Raw genomic sequence first — 15,796 nt, 5'->3', positions numbered from 1 at the left:
CGAATGTACAGCCTTGACGTACCTCTTTCATACACATTCACATTAAAAATCATGAATTTCCTGTAAGGCTATATAAAATGTTGGTGAAGTGCCAATGCTAAACCAACATTCTGATGATAACATTCTTGGCAACTGTTCATAAGAAATCCACCTGTTCCTATACATGATTCCTAATGCCAAATGCCATCCTAATTTTTCATATAGTTTGTTTAACTTTCCATTGGTATAAACCTTGTGTATAATCATGGTCAACAGTATAGCAAATCCTTTGATTGCAGTGTTTGCATTAGGCTTTCCGGACTTATATAGGCACAGACCAGCTTCTGGGTAAACCTCACAGAACCATGGCTGTCCTTACTCTTCTTTGTGCCCTGGCCCTGGTCAGCACTGCCGTTGGTAAGTTAGGACAGCAATACTTTAACATTGTTAACTTCTAGGACGACTATGGCGAGCTTTCACAACTGCTTGTGATCAGACTGGAGTCAGACAAAATGATTGGTTAGTTTGTGGATGGATTAGAGACACTTCTTTCAGATTCCAGGGTGAAGGGGACCCCTCGCCTTTCTATGATGACATACTACAGAATCTTTCTCTCTCATCAGAAGATAAAGAATGAATGCTGCCCCTTCCATCTCTGGCATTTCAGCGAATTCTTGTCCATGATCTCAACTTAAAATATGTAGAGTTTTGTCTTAGGCAGATTTTGATTACAATGTACAGCATCTGCCATCCACCTGCAGCCAGAGTGCACCCCAAGGAAGGCATTTCATTCTGTCTTTTCATATTGGCAATAACTACAGAACTCCGATTACCAGCTCATGCCTCGTGTTGTGTGCACGGATTGGTGACCACAGTGGTTCATGTGAAATCAATGCATCAGTTTAAAATAAATACTAAATGCACACACTCACAGGATATGGAAATTGAAGCAAGGTTAAGTGAATAAGATTTTTGTGTTCCTTGAAGAAAAACCAGTGAGAATCACTCATTTTAACATTGATGACATTCACACCTTATAAAAAGATATTGCACATAAATAGCATTCTTCAGTATAGACCTGATGAAAATTTGCAGAAATACAGAACATGATCCGGTAGGACCAGGTGTGATAGCAGAAGACCACAATCAACTTAAAGGACAGTGAATATCTAGAAGAGCATCTACTAGATAAATATGTGAAGATAGAAATAGTAAAGTAATTTAAGAATGTCTAGGGGCAAGTGGAGGGAACTGGTAGCATAACACAAATTGATGTCCCCCTCCCTTGCGGAAAGTAATGAGGGTGTGCTAAGTTACCCATATTTCACAGATATTTATTGGCCATCCATGAAATGGGGTCCCCTTGAAGGTTTGGGGTCCCACCTGCACCATAGGGGCTACAGAAGTCTGGATTACACCTCTGGGAACAACCTCCTCTTACTTATTTATGATACTGAGAATATAGGTTTTTGTCTACTTGATTATTTTGTCTTTCTGTTTACTAGCTCTGTAAGCATCAAAAGGGAATTGTAATGTGCAGTCTCTCTTTTAATAATCAGTCCTTATAAATTAATTACTCTTAACCCAGCTTTGAAAACTTTAAACCGTTTCTATCTCTCTATCAGCCCTGAATATTGGCTCTTTTCCTTGTCATGCTGTATCTAAAGAACAACTAGAAGATAGCTCAATGGAAAAAGATTACCCCACCTACAAAACCTCCCTTCAAACTTTTCAGAGTTAAAAGCTTTAACATGTTTCTGATGGATGTACTACTTGAGAGTAACTTTCTCGGCTTACGTTTATTGAGTGACCAATCGTTCTCTTCCTCCTTTTCACCATAACAGGATGCTTCTCTCTACCTCCACAGCTTCATTTGGCTCCCATACAAGAAAGTAAACATTTCATGGGAAGTTCAATATGTGTGCTTCAAATAGATGCTTAAGACTGCTTTATCAGTTGCTTCATGTCAGTGAACTAACAGGATACTTTACTGTATTCTAGGCTGTGGTGAACAAGACATCTATCCAGTCCTCAGCGACTTTGCAAGACTAACAAATGGGGAAGAAGCTGTCCCTGGGTCATGGCCGTGGCAGGTCTCCATACAGGTACAATTTTTCAGCTTACTGCTAAACAAATGTTCTGGTCCCACTGGTGCAATGTGCAGATAAACATCAGAAATATGACTTCTCACTGTTGGCAGATGATGTTCATGCAGGATTCCTATCTGAAGCCTTTAGAAGAACATTAAGCTTAAGTGGACAGTGTCTTTTATGTATTCAATAGAAAAACTGAATTTTCAAACTATCATTATTCAGGAGGGTGACATTACCGTCCAAGCGTCAACACAATATATAGGGGTGATTGGATCATTTCACTACTGTCTGTCTTCCAACCATTCATTACAACGTAAGGCTTTTGAAAAAGGTCTGAGTACACTCCAGGCTATCAAGGCTAAAAAGGACTTAGTACTCTCAATGTAGATTTAAGATCGTCTTTGAGTTCTGCACTGATACAGTCTGTCCTCTTACCAAAATGAACAGTTAGTTGAGGCCAACGCCCTTATTGATTATCCTCAACCTTTATGAGGCTTGTGGCAGTGTTAGGAGCCCACAAATGTAAGGGTACACTAATTCAAGGTTCATCGTTCACCACTACAATCAATAGAGTATTACACTAGTTTATATCATTGCCACCATTTTGCAAACGGCAAATAAAATTGGCGGTTTGCAACTCCACAGTTTGGTATTGTCTGGTCTTTCAAATATACAGATTGCTAATAGTGTAGACAGAAACTATTTTGATCTTGACAAGCCCTCAATTCATGTTTGACCTAGGCATTAAAAGAGAGAGACACATAATTATTTATATTAGAGCAGAATTCACATTGCTACTGTTTGTCACAATCTTCAGGGTTTCTGAATGCCTTAAGACTGCCCTTGGTGCACGGCCTGCTGATGCCCAATTCTCCACAGCAGATCTGTAGGGCTAACTAGTACACCTGGAATGTTACACTGCCAACAATGTGCACTCTCCTGGCAGGTGGCCCACCTCCAGGCCTTGGCTTACCTAGGATCTCCTTGCATTATGGGATAGTACTGCTCAATCCCATAGGGATCCCCACCCCCTGGGGATAGTGACAGACCTTGGGAAAGACAATGTGTACAATTATACATGGCCCTTGGGTATCAAGTATGGGACATGATTGGGCACAAAGAGGGAGAACACTTCACACAAGCTATATAAACGTTTTATAACAAAGTGGAGCAGGTTTACTTGGATTATGCATATGTACGGAAAGAATAGATAGAATTTGATGTCTTGATTGGCTATTGTTCTGTTTGCTGTATCTGTGGTGTTATTTGGATTGCTCACTTCCTCACCGTTGTGTGTGTGTTCTCATTAAGTTCCTCATATCAAACTGCGGTTTTGGCTTGCCTCACATCAGTTTTCCCCATGGTGGTAACACCTTGCCAACTCACTCCCAGGCAACCTTTGCAACGTTTGTAGTGGAAAGTTATGGAATCTAGTAAATCTCAATTGGCATTCCCAACAATTCCTTCTGAATGCAGCAAAGGCTGGCCCCAGAGGAAGCTCACACTGGTGCGCTTTTTGTCACACTATGTCTTCCTTGAAACACCAGCGGGCCTCTACTAGCCCCTCAACGGTAAACATCGCTTACCACGAAGTTTTTACAACACAGTACCTTTAGCACGCATCCCTTACAACGCAAGTCGTTACCACGACTTGCGCTGGAGGGCGCTAAAGGATTAAAAATAGTAAATTTACTATCCCAACACCTTCCCTAGGGTCCACGGGGACTGGTGTTAGAATAGTAAATTATACTATTCGAAATCCACACCCCCAACGCAAGTCGTAGTAACGACTTGCGTTGTAAGGGATGCGTGGTAAAGGGATGCGTTGGGACGGTACGCGTTGTACCGTCATACATCCCTGTGGTGTTGCATTCACTGTTACTTTAGTCTTAACTTGTGGCCCCTTTGTGCATGCCCTCCAGTCACTAACCATGGCCCCGGCCTCACTAGCCCTATCTCTGGCTTACGGGCTCCAGTTACAGATACCGGGTCCAGCATGGCTGCTGCATATGCGGGCCTCTTCCAGACATAATGGTACTGCAGCCTCACCTGCCTCCTACAGCTGTCCCCACTGACGGCCTTGCATTGCCTACCATAGACTTTTTTCCAGGCCCACATCAAGAGCCAATTGAGCAGGTCTTGCTTCTTAGTTCTGTTCAGGCAGTCCCTTCTTCTGGTGGATTTACAGGGTCTGCCGCCTCTGGTCTTGGACTCATGATGATCTGGGCGGATTCTGATTACTTTACCCATGGAGAAGTGTGGCTCACCGGGTAGAGGTGGCAGAAGCAGAGGTCGGCCCGGGACCAGGGTTCAATTCCCGACGCGGCAGGGTACGGAACCAATGTCAGCGGGCTCGATAAATCTCGCCTCGGTGCCTCTCTAACCATGGCTCCCATGCTGCAACTCTGGGCAATAGATTGCTTTTCTCCACAGCGGCCCCCTCGCTGCCGGGGATGCCTGGCTTCACCTTGGGGATGCCCAATAGGGACCATCTCACAGGGAAAGCCAGGACGGGTTCCCCAGCGGTACACAGTGCCAAGAAACCCCAGGGTGAATGTGCGCTCTACAAATTCATACTAACATCGATGGTGTCACATTTTGTTGGTCATATGTTGTTTGCAAAATGTTTTAAATGTTCCGGCGGCAGAATGATCTTATCTTGTGGCCATCTTGCTCCGTGCCCTCTAGCAGGCTCCAACACATTATTTAAGTCAGTAAGGCTATATTACCACAGTGGGAAAGTGACTTGTGAAAACACTGCTGGATGCCTCACAATGTACATTCCGGAATTGCTCTAATTAAACCATGAGTCTGACGGCTCAGTGGCTTGATAATGTCATCAGACCCATGAGCTAGCAATAAAGAACCATATTAAATATTACCCTATATGTATTTGTTATATATTGCATATCTGTGAAGGGAATTAAGCTTTTAGAACGTGTTTTTTCCCAAACAATAAGAGAAATAGTAGGCTACACTGTTAGGTTGTATGTAGAAAAAGGAGAGAAAATAATTATATATGTAGAATATTGCAAAAAGATAAAACATCCTGTTTCAAAACTCATTTCGTCTATAGGAGGAGTGGTTGTTGCAAGATATAGCTAACAATGGACACTGATTTAAACGATAAGATTCAGGTTTTGATAACCTATTATTAAGGAAATATTGATTAAACAATGGACAATGCTAAAACTGTGCAAAGTGTTTGGGTCTGTCATTATAATGATAACACCTATATTTCACAAGGGGCCAGTGAAATAGTTTCGATATCTTTATTTTCAGTGCTACAGGGCATAGAGGACCAACATGTACTGCAGGTTTATTTAGATTTTGTGGTAAAAAATGCAAATTATATGGCATATTGTGTGGCACTATTATGTTAATCCATTTGTGAGGGAAACTAGATTTTTAGTGCAATCTGAAAAATATGAGAATTACGTGACAAGTTATGTGGCAAATATGATAAATGCATAATTATACATGAAATGCTGCAGCCATAAATCCACATAAATTCACCAGCCCTCACCATTGTCCATTGTTTTATTAATAATTAATGTTAGAAACATAAACAGAACCTTAAGTTTCTACTTCCAGTCAGTGCGCATTGATAGATGCACCTTTAAGATAACCTCTTTCGATATATATATATATATATATATATATATATATATATATATATATATATATATATATATATATATATATATATATATATATATATATATATATTATCAAAACAAATGTCCCTTGCTGGAGGAGGAGCGGCTGATCAGCTGGTGCCGGTGACGGGTCAAGGACAAGACTCGTAGTAACTTTTAAAGCAATTCAAAGAAACACCGCACTCTTCTCGGATTTTATCAAGCTTCTTTATTCCATCTTGAAAAAAACTTCCTGAAGTTTTTTCCAAGATGGAATAAAGAAGCTTGATAAAATCCGAAAAAGAGTGCGGTGTTTCTTTGAATTGCTTTAAAAATATATATATATATATATAGATATATATTTTACAATCTCTGCCTTGATGAAGGAACGTTGCTTCACCAAACCTGTATTGTAAACAAGAGATCATGCAGGGAGCGATGCAGCAGGTCTTGTCTAGTACACTATGGTTGCCTTTAGATATGGTGTTTTAGCCTCCTTTATTCTGTTTGTATTTGCAGGAGATGGATGGATGGCATATCTGTGGCGGGACTCTCATCAGTGCGAAGTGGGTCATCACCTCTATTACATGTTCAGTGACGTAAGTAGCCAACAACCGCAGTAATAAACATAAAACCAAAACAGATAATGTCTTGAAGTTGCACATTTTTTGTGTCTGCCCTATCTTTGTAGTCCATAGATATGCTGTACGCCAGCTTTCGGTGGTCATTTCTTAGCAGATTGATATCAGCCACAATAGCTTTCACTTTGGACTCAAGGGATGCTCTGGATTCACAGCAGTTTAAATAATTTGAGCTAATTTGTCAGGGTGTGCCATTGTAGGGCACATGGGTCTGGTGTCTGACTTCTCCTGGGATGGTATGGAGTCCTCCAGTTTTACCTGTCTTGTTCTCCAATGGTGTTATTTTCCATGAGGTGTAGATGCCTATGATGAATTAGAAGGGATCAGAGGTGCTCGAATGGGATTTAAGTTCAGTAAAGTGTGTGAAGGTCTTCTTGGTCACAGTGCCCTAGTGTAATTTGTATGATGACATGAAAGGCCAAATATCCCTGAGGAGATCAGGCAGAGCAGTTTTAGCCACTGTACTGACAGTGCCCGGTCTGCAATGGGACTCATCGGCTGGTGTAAGCTGCAGGGCAGCACAAGCCATCCTAGGTATGAATCAACTCAGTGAGGGTCTGTACTAAAGCAGTCAGGGACATTCATTATGGCTATAGTAACAGTTTAGTTGAGTTGAGCAGTCAAATAAAAGTCATCAGACTTACTCCCCACCTGCAGACAAGTGGGGTATCCCCGGGGAACCAGAATGGGGGGCACAACAAGATGTTGAGGCGGACACATCTCTAAGATGGTGGTTTCCAGTGGGTGCAGCAGAGTGGTTACAGATGGTAATCCTTCCGGTGTGAAGAGAATGCCCCGCAATGGGACCAGCACTACAGCAAGGATTTTCTGTTTCTGGGTCAGCTGGCAGTTCCCAGTCAGCAGAGGCCAGGTCAGGCACAATCCTGTCGCAGGGCACGCTCAGAGGCAGCCATCAGCCCACAAGCTATATCAGTATCTTCAGGGTCACCACGCTCATCTCTCAATCCTGGGAAGTCCAGTTCATGGTCTCCTCTGGATTCAGGGCTCACCTGATCTCAGGGCCAGTCGATCTCAGCCTCTCTGTCCGGTCCTACAGTGCAAGTCACATCCCTGTGAATACTGCTGATTACTGGCCATGACTCTCTAAAGATGGGGCGGTCAGAGCCACAGGCACAACCTCACACCCCTGGTTCATGTATGGGGCAAGGATCAGCGCTCATTGTCGGATCGGGGTGTTTGGAGGCAGGAGCTTTGCTGTTTAGCGTCTGCTATGTTTAGCCACACCCTCTTTCCTCTAAAGCACCAGAATACCTCTTTGTGATGCAATGCTATCTAATAACCTTAAATACACTAGATTAATTAATAGTTTCAAATAGCAGGTTACTGCCGGTCCCAATTTTGGGCATTGGAGCTTCCTATGTAAAGTTAATGTTGTAGGGCGGTCCTGCAGTGCAGCACATTTCAACGTACAGATCCCTTGATTTATTGCGTGGTGCTGTCTGGGTGTTTTCTTTGTGTATTCTACACTCTTAAATACCACCTAAATAAGCAGTACTAAGAAAAAGAAGAATATTATCTAATAGATTTCAGTAAAAAACGAATCTTCCACAATATCTACTGCTCCTCACACGGAACATCGTGTCCTGTGAGAAATGACTTCTCCATTCTTCTCGTTGTCTCTATTTCTTTGCAAAATCAAAGAGTGCAGGAAGACCTGCTGCTAAAGTCCCTCTTAGATAGAATGGCCTCTGTTTCTAGAGCCTGTGATGTAAATATGTGATGTCATTCACCAGACCAGGGATCCGTCAAGACTGAACTCTCAAGGTGTGGGAGTAGTAGGACTACAGCCGCAACGCCATATCTAGAAAATTGGAAACTCCTACATCTGGCAGTATGAACAACTTCTAGAACATGGACGTTTGAACCATGACCTGTAGAAATATATTGGAACGATTTTCACTTGAGTAGACTTGAACCTGCAGTATGGAGACGAATGCTGCTAAAAGAAATCAACTTTGTCGCCATAACAGGCGATACACTGCATTTTACGAAGACATAATAATTCAGCCCTTTATTTCATAAATGAGCAGGGTGAGCCTTTATAGACCAATATGCTTGGTATATTCTCTTGCATTATTATCAGCGGAAGCATTGCTAAATCAAATGGAGGAGTTGATTTACAATAATAATGTATTTCTACTCGAATAGGCGGGCCAGGGAGTAAATATGTGTCCTGCAGCAGTTTATGCAACGTGCTGTTGAAGAAATTAAATTTGGCCATGACAGAGAATTTTGCTTGTTATGGTGTTTGTTAACAGGATAACCTCCTTAACTTTTGTAGCTTGTGGAAGTTGTGGTACATTATGGTAAGCCCTGAAGGGCGAGGTACAGATTTAGCTGTGGTTCAGCTCCTAGGGTTCATACCAGTTGTCTTTGTTTAATTAAAAATTAAGAAAATCATTTTCAAATATGATTGCATTTGAAATTGACAAAAATACACAGTTTTAAAAACATTCTAAATACAGAACCTCTAGTACTGATATTCAGATATTCAATTTTTAGTAGGAGGTCCTTTCTCTCAAAATCTAAGCAAAATGCGTAAACTGCAGTATAGACATATATGCTATATGGAAAGAGACAGAACACATATTTCAAAAGTACAACTTTAGACTGTCAGTTAGCAACGCCCAAAGATGAATGTTCTAGATCTATTTCCGAGGTAACGAACAGATGTATGTAACCACACCCACATAAATGATAGACCTCTAGACATGTATGGAATATAAGACAAAACAAAAGAAAAAGAGGAAATGTGAGGAAAAGAAGACAGGAATAGAACACTATGGGCCAGATGTAGGAGCCAAAATACCGGTCGGTAACGGCCGAATTCGGCCGTTACCGACCGGTATTAAGTATTTGGCATATAGGGGCCCTATTTTACCGATTCAGTAAATTTACTGAATCGGTAAATTTACCGAATCGGTAAAATACCGAATCAGTATTTTTACCGATTCGGTAATTTTCAGATGTAGGTGGGACTTTTCTGAGTACCACAGGCCTTACCGAATCGGTATTTTACCACCCAATCCAATTGGGTGGTAAAATACCGATTCCAGGTGTGCATGCACACCTATGCCATGTGACAGACAGACATGCCCTTAGGGCATGTCTGTGTGCCACATGTCTCACATGCCTGAATCCGGGGTGCTAGAGGGTGTCAAAGTGACACCCCCTGCACCCTTGCAACATTCGGTATTTACCGAATTGGTAAATACCGATTCGGTAATGCCCATTGATTTCTATGGGCTTCAATGCCCATAGGAATCAATGGGCATTACCGAATCGGTATTTACCGATTTGGTAAATACCGATTCTTACAGAATCGGTAATTCATACTGATTCTACCTAAATCTCCCCCTTCTATTTTACCGATTCATAAATACCGAATCGGTAAAATTCGGAATTTATGAATTGGTAAAATATACTTACCTACATCTGGCCATATAAATAAAGAAACATGTAGAATCGACTATTATGAGAGCGTTTTAGTGATTTGTTTTCAAATTTTGAACAGAAAAATCTTGCATACAATGCCCCAGAGATTTAGCAGAGGATCTCGAATTTCCTTAAATATCCTGTAAGGTGACATAAAAGTGACCTAGGGCCAGATGTAGGACACCAAATACCGGTCGGTAACGGCCGATTTCGGTCGTTACCGACCGGAATTTGGTGTTTTACATGTAGGGGCCTTTAAATTTACAGAATCGATAAATTTACTGATTCGGTGAATTTACCGATTCGGTAAAATACCGAATCAGTAAATTTACTGAATCTGTAAATCTATATGTATGTGGCACTAAAAACAGTGCCACAGGCCCTTAAGAATTCGTTATTTACCACCAAATACTATTTGATGGTAAATAACGAATTCCTGTGTACATGCACATCTGTGCATGTACACCTGTGCCATGTGGCACACATACATGCCCCAAGGGCATGTATGTGTGTCACATGGCACACAAGCCAGAATCAGGGGTGCAACAGGGTGTCAAAGTGACACCCTGTTCCCTTTGACAATTCGGTAATTTTACCGATTCGGTAATTACCGAATCGGTATTTGTCATTGATTAATCAATGGCAAATACCGATTCGGTAATTAATGAATCGGTAAATACCGAATCCTACTGATTCGGTATTTTTTACTAAATTTTTACCTACATCTCTTTCACCGAATCTAAAATAACGAATCTATAAAATTCGGTATTTTAGAGTCGGTAAATGAGATTTACCTACATCTGGCCCTAAGTTACTTACAACCTAATGTATATGTTGGTGGAGAGGGAACTCCATCATAATGGCGAAAAAGTTCTCTCCCGCCAATATAATGATTCGCCCATCCGGTTTAGGGTTGAGGGGACATAGTTTTGACAATGGCAGAAACTATTTTGTCTCCACCGTAATCAAGCTCCTTCGAGGGCCCGATGGAGTAAGAGTTGTCTCTGCCTTGGTCATACCCCTCCGACGGACCAATAGAGTAAGGGCCATCAGTGGTTTGTTATATGTCAGCCCACCTGATTTTGATGGACAGTCACTGCCAGGAGAAACCTGACAGTCAGGGGCATTGAAAAGTTCTCAATGCCGTCCTCACCATGAAAGGAAACTCCCCATGGCGAGAGCAGGCATTGTTTTTTTTAAAAAAAATGCAAATCCTGCTTTGAGATTTTTTTAAAAGCTTTACTTATTAACACATTAGTATAATACAAAATATTGTCTGATGTAACAACACAGCATGTAATATATCAATAACATACCATAAGGTGGTAAACAATCAGTTAATATCTACAGTTGTCCGTCTGTACATCATCTGTCTCTCCCTACATCACTGACTAGCTACTTATATTCTAAGTTTTCCCCTCTTGTGAAATGACCCCAGCTGTGCAGTGGCATCCTAGGTCTCTACTGTCATCATTATTATTTCTTACCCTTCCTGCAAGATATATTTGCATCAGGTCCCAAATATTTCTAAGGCAGAACCCCACAGGTAGTAGTGTACCATATATTTCTGAGTTTGTGCTGCAAGTCACTAGGTTCATAAGCCAATTGTCTATGGTGGCCGGTGCACCTCTTCCACACATCATAGCCACTCGACTCTTACCCAAGAGCAGGGCGAGTCCAACAAATTTCCTACTGCATTTGAGTAGCATTTTGACATAACCCAGTAATGAGATCAGGGCCTCAGGTTACATTGTCAGGTCCACAATTTGGGCTAAAGGTTGGAACAGCCTGCTCCATTATTTAGCAATCGTCTTGCATTCCCATGCCAGATTTAAAAAAATCAACCTCAAGAGTGTTGCATCTTTCACATGTATCGCTGTCCCTCCCCTCATATTTATACAGTCTGGCTGTAGTTTAGTAGACCTGGTGGAGAAAATTGTAATGCAGTAGTATAGGTTGTCAGTTGACGGAAACTTTTATTGTATACCGATAACAGTATTCCTATTGAGTGTCTGTAAATTGTGTACCCAGTACCGTCAACCATTTAGCTCTGGAGCGATGCCCCACCTTGGGCATGTCACTCAGAATTGTAGTGTACTTTGTGGTGATTTTTTTTGTAGTTAATTCACCAGTTGCAGCAAGGCTCAACATCCTCCGATCCGCTGGTTCCTGAGGATAAGTAGGAAATGCCTTCCTTACTGCCGCACGGAGCCTGGCATAGAGATATATCGCTAGTGATGTAGAGCGACCTTTTGATGGATATTCCTCAAGGGTACATACCTAGCAGTGATCAAATTTGACTGTCCTACAGGGCTGTACCATTACTGGTTCACTAGTGATTGCCAGTATAGGGTTGTGGAACAGTGTAATGTACGGGGAGGAGACAACGTCAATGCCAGTAAATCTAGCTAGTCGTGTGCATGTTGTGCATTGCACTAGCTGAATATCAATCCCTGGTCTCGTTGGAGGTTGCATGATAGCAATATTAAGCTTTTAGGGCTTTGCCAAACCTAGTTCTAAGTTTCGTTGTAGTATTTTTCGGACTTTATTGGAACCAGTGCGTTTGAGCTATGTAGTGGTATATTTGTGAATGTGGTACGGCAAACCTCCCTTGATCATACAGTCTCCCTAGCAGTTACTATCTGACTCATGGCTGCTTACCCACCCATGAGAGCTGAATTAGTGAGGCTTGTAAGTGTCTGAAAAAACTCTGGTTCTGCAGTATCTGGCTATTTTGGAAATGATATAGGAACTGGGGTAGTATCACTATTTGATCATCACAATCTGGCCTGTCTCTGTTATGGGCTGTTTAATCCATTTTTCAACATTGGAAAAAAAAATTCAGTAAAGTACCATAGTTCTCCCTCAGGATCACTGTTGAAACTTTATGGATCAGGATCCAAAGGTAACAAATGTGGACCTCCTGTCATTGCAATGGATACCTCAGATATGTCGGGTTGTTATGTCCGTAAGGGGCGTCATAAGGGACTTGACCAGTTTATGACAAGGCCCGACCAGCATCTGAATTTGGTGATCTCAGAAAGGATAGGGTCCAAGTTAGTTTTGGGGTCCTGCACCAACAGCAGAATGTCATCAGCAAATAGCAATATCAGCACCCTGCGTGGCCCAAACTGGATGCCTTTGTTGCAGTGTATTCCCGGAATCTACTAACTAAAGATTCTAATGCCAAGGCAAACATTATCGGGAACAATGGGCAACCCTGTCTTGTCCTGCACTGCGTAGTTATAGGGTCAGAGATACAGCCATTCAATCGGATGATGCCATCAGGGTAGTATAGAGCAGGTTTATCCTTTTCGTCAATGCAGCCCCTAGCCCCATTCTTCCCAACACTGCTCATAAGTATGGCCATTCTATGGAATCTAATGCCTTGACGGCGCAAAGAAACACCACCGCTTCCTTCAACCACGTCTCAATTTGATGGAGAACAGCAACAGCATGTGGAGATTGGCAGAAGTGGAGCACGGTGGTATGAACCCCGGTTATTCGGGCAAGATGAGGCCTTGTAATCGTGGTATTATAGGACTACTAATATTTTTGCCAAGATTTTATTATTAGTGTTTATTAAGGGTAGCAGTCTATATGAGGCACATTCCTGCACAGGCTTTACAGGCGTAAGGAGAGTGATAACCACCACCGCCCACCCCGTGGCGGGTGTTCACCCTTCTGAAGGGCTTAATTTTATGTGCCAAGAAGGTCTGGAGCAAGGGGCTTGTCATACTCTTTATAGAACTTACCCAGCGTGCAGCCGCTACCCTGCACCTGCTATATGTGAGGTCCTGAATAGCACTGATAACATCCTCTGTGGTAATCGGGGAGCATAACAATTCCCACTCTGCCGCCTCCATCCATGACAGTGTGACCTGTTCTAAATATTCTGTTAGTCCCTCGTCATCTGCTCAGTGAGTAGTCGTGTATAAAATATGGTTGTACGACATAAATTTATTTTTTATTTAATTTAATTTTATTAAGGAGTTTTATATAGCTCTAGCCTGACCCGAGTGTATCGGAGCGCTTCACAACAGTTTTTGAGCAAGATTCATACAATAAGCAGTATTCTACATATAGGTTCAGCAGTCCAAGTGTGCTGAGCAGCATTGAGGTAGTACGCGAGTCCTGAGATAACCTCATATAGTGCACCTTGTCTTGGGGTTGATACAATAAAGCTTGATTCTACATATAGGTTTGGAAGTCCAAGTGTGCTGAGCAGCATTGAGGTAGTCCATGAGTCCTCAAAGAAAGCATGTTGTCTTGGGGTTGAACCAATAAAGGGGGGAGGAGCAGTTGGGGGTCGAATAGCAGGGAGGAGGTAAGTCTTAGAGCTAAAATGTCAGGAAGAGACGAGGAGCATGGAGTAGCATTTTGATGGCGGCTACCCATTTGGGAGGGAGCAGTTGAGGAAAAGGACTTTAAGTTGTTTTTTTTATTTTGTAAAGGACGAGATAGTCCTGATACCGACTGGGATGGCGTTACCAGCGAAGGGCCGTGCGACAGTTTTTTGTTTGCGACATTTCATGGGGATGAGTAGTAGGGGTTTGGATTTTTGTTGTCTGATGATTATGTATAGTTAGTTGGGCCTGTTTTTTGCGTTTACCCAGGCGGTGTAGAAGAAGGTTGATTTTTCACTGCTGATGTGTTTTTTGTATTTCCTTCGGGCTGCTATGATTTGTTTGAGTAGGCTTGAGGAGGGGTTGCTCCTCCATAGTCTTTATGTAGCTCTTAGTTGTCTTCTTTCATTGTTAATGTCCGTGTTGAACCAGGATCTGGATGGGATGTTCCTGTTTTTTTTTTTGTTTCAAGGGGGCTACTTGATCTAGAATGGATGTCATGTTTGTGTTGTAGTGGGCGGTGAGTTCTGTTGTGGATAGATCGTCCGTGGAGGCAGTGAGGAGAGAGTTAACCCTTCCCTCTAGGTCAGTCATGTTAATCTGGGTAAAGTTTCTAGTCCATTTCAGAGGGTCTTGGGTGGGGGGTTTAGGTGTGATTGGCTGAGTGAGGTGGAAAAGGATTAAGTGGTGGTCGGACCAATCCACGGGCAGGGTGCGGTCTATCGTGGCAATGTTGTGCTGGGCGATAATGGGGTCTTGGTTTGCTCCTTTGTTGTGGGTTTCCTCTAAGCAGTGTTGGGTAAGGTTGTTGCTGTGAAGCAGCACCTTCAAGTTCTGGATTAGCAGGTTGTTTTCTTCATTCCAGTGAAGATTGAGGTCGCCCAAAATAAGGTTGTTCATATCTCGGAGAGAGCAGTGGGCAATCAGGTCGGACAGGTGTTCAGTGAATGTGGTGGTGTTGCCTGGGGGGTGGTAAATGAGGTAGCAGACAAGTGTTTTATTGTTGCTAGTGTTGATGTTGGCGGTTAGGCACTCAAAGGTGTTGTAGATGAAGGAGTCTTTTTCTGTCACGGAGTTATTGTTTTTATGGATGATGGCTATGCCTCCACCTCTTTGATCTTTTCTATCTTTGTTGGTGATAACAAAGCCAGGGGGAACAAGAGTATCCATGAGTGCAAATGAGAAGTCATTTAACCATGTCTCAGTGATGAATGCTATGGCTATGTCGTGGGTGAAGATGGAATCCGCTAGCTCTGTGGCTTGCATGGTGTGTGATCTGCAGTTTATGAGCATGCAGTTTGTGAGGGACGTCTCTGTTGTGTGTTTTATCGTTCGGGGGACGGTGGGGATGATAGTGCGTGTGGCCGGGGGTCTAGGGGATTTTGGAGGGGCCTGTTCTCTTCCCAGTCCGGTGATTCCCTGTATTTTGGATTGGAGGGTGGCAGTAATAAGATTGTCGTAAGAGGAAGCGAGAGCTGCCGCATCACTCACAGAAGTGACATCTCTAGTTCTTTTCGGTCTCTGTGTCTGATGAGAGAGGGGAGTAGAGATCCCTTCCGGGTGGGGAGCATAAATTCTGCAACAATATCTTACAAACAGGCTTTCTTCTGGCCCTGTTATTCATTATTAGGGCAATCTGATTG

The 15,796-nt window shown here is 42.5% G+C and overlaps 1 protein-coding gene across 1 annotated transcript in view; it reads left to right on the top strand.

The window, feature by feature from the left end:
* The first annotated feature begins 253 nt into the window (after nt 1-253).
* The window catches only part of LOC147716694 (chymotrypsinogen B-like), a 50,528-nt gene continuing 34,985 nt past the window's right edge, over nt 254-15,796 (top strand). The window contains exons 1-3 of the mRNA XM_086923649.1: nt 254-396; nt 1,981-2,084; nt 6,230-6,309. Of these exons, the coding sequence (XP_086779775.1) occupies nt 345-396; nt 1,981-2,084; nt 6,230-6,309 (236 nt within the window). The 5' untranslated portion in view covers nt 254-344. The remainder of the gene's footprint in view (nt 397-1,980; nt 2,085-6,229; nt 6,310-15,796) is intronic.

The sequence above is a fragment of the Lissotriton vulgaris genome, chromosome 5 (genome assembly GCF_964263255.1).
Source record: "Lissotriton vulgaris chromosome 5, aLisVul1.2, whole genome shotgun sequence".
NCBI classification, from domain to species: domain Eukaryota; kingdom Metazoa; phylum Chordata; class Amphibia; order Caudata; family Salamandridae; genus Lissotriton; species Lissotriton vulgaris.
The sequence above is the reverse complement of the archived record's forward strand: the minus strand, read 5'-3'. Positions and strand labels throughout refer to the sequence as shown.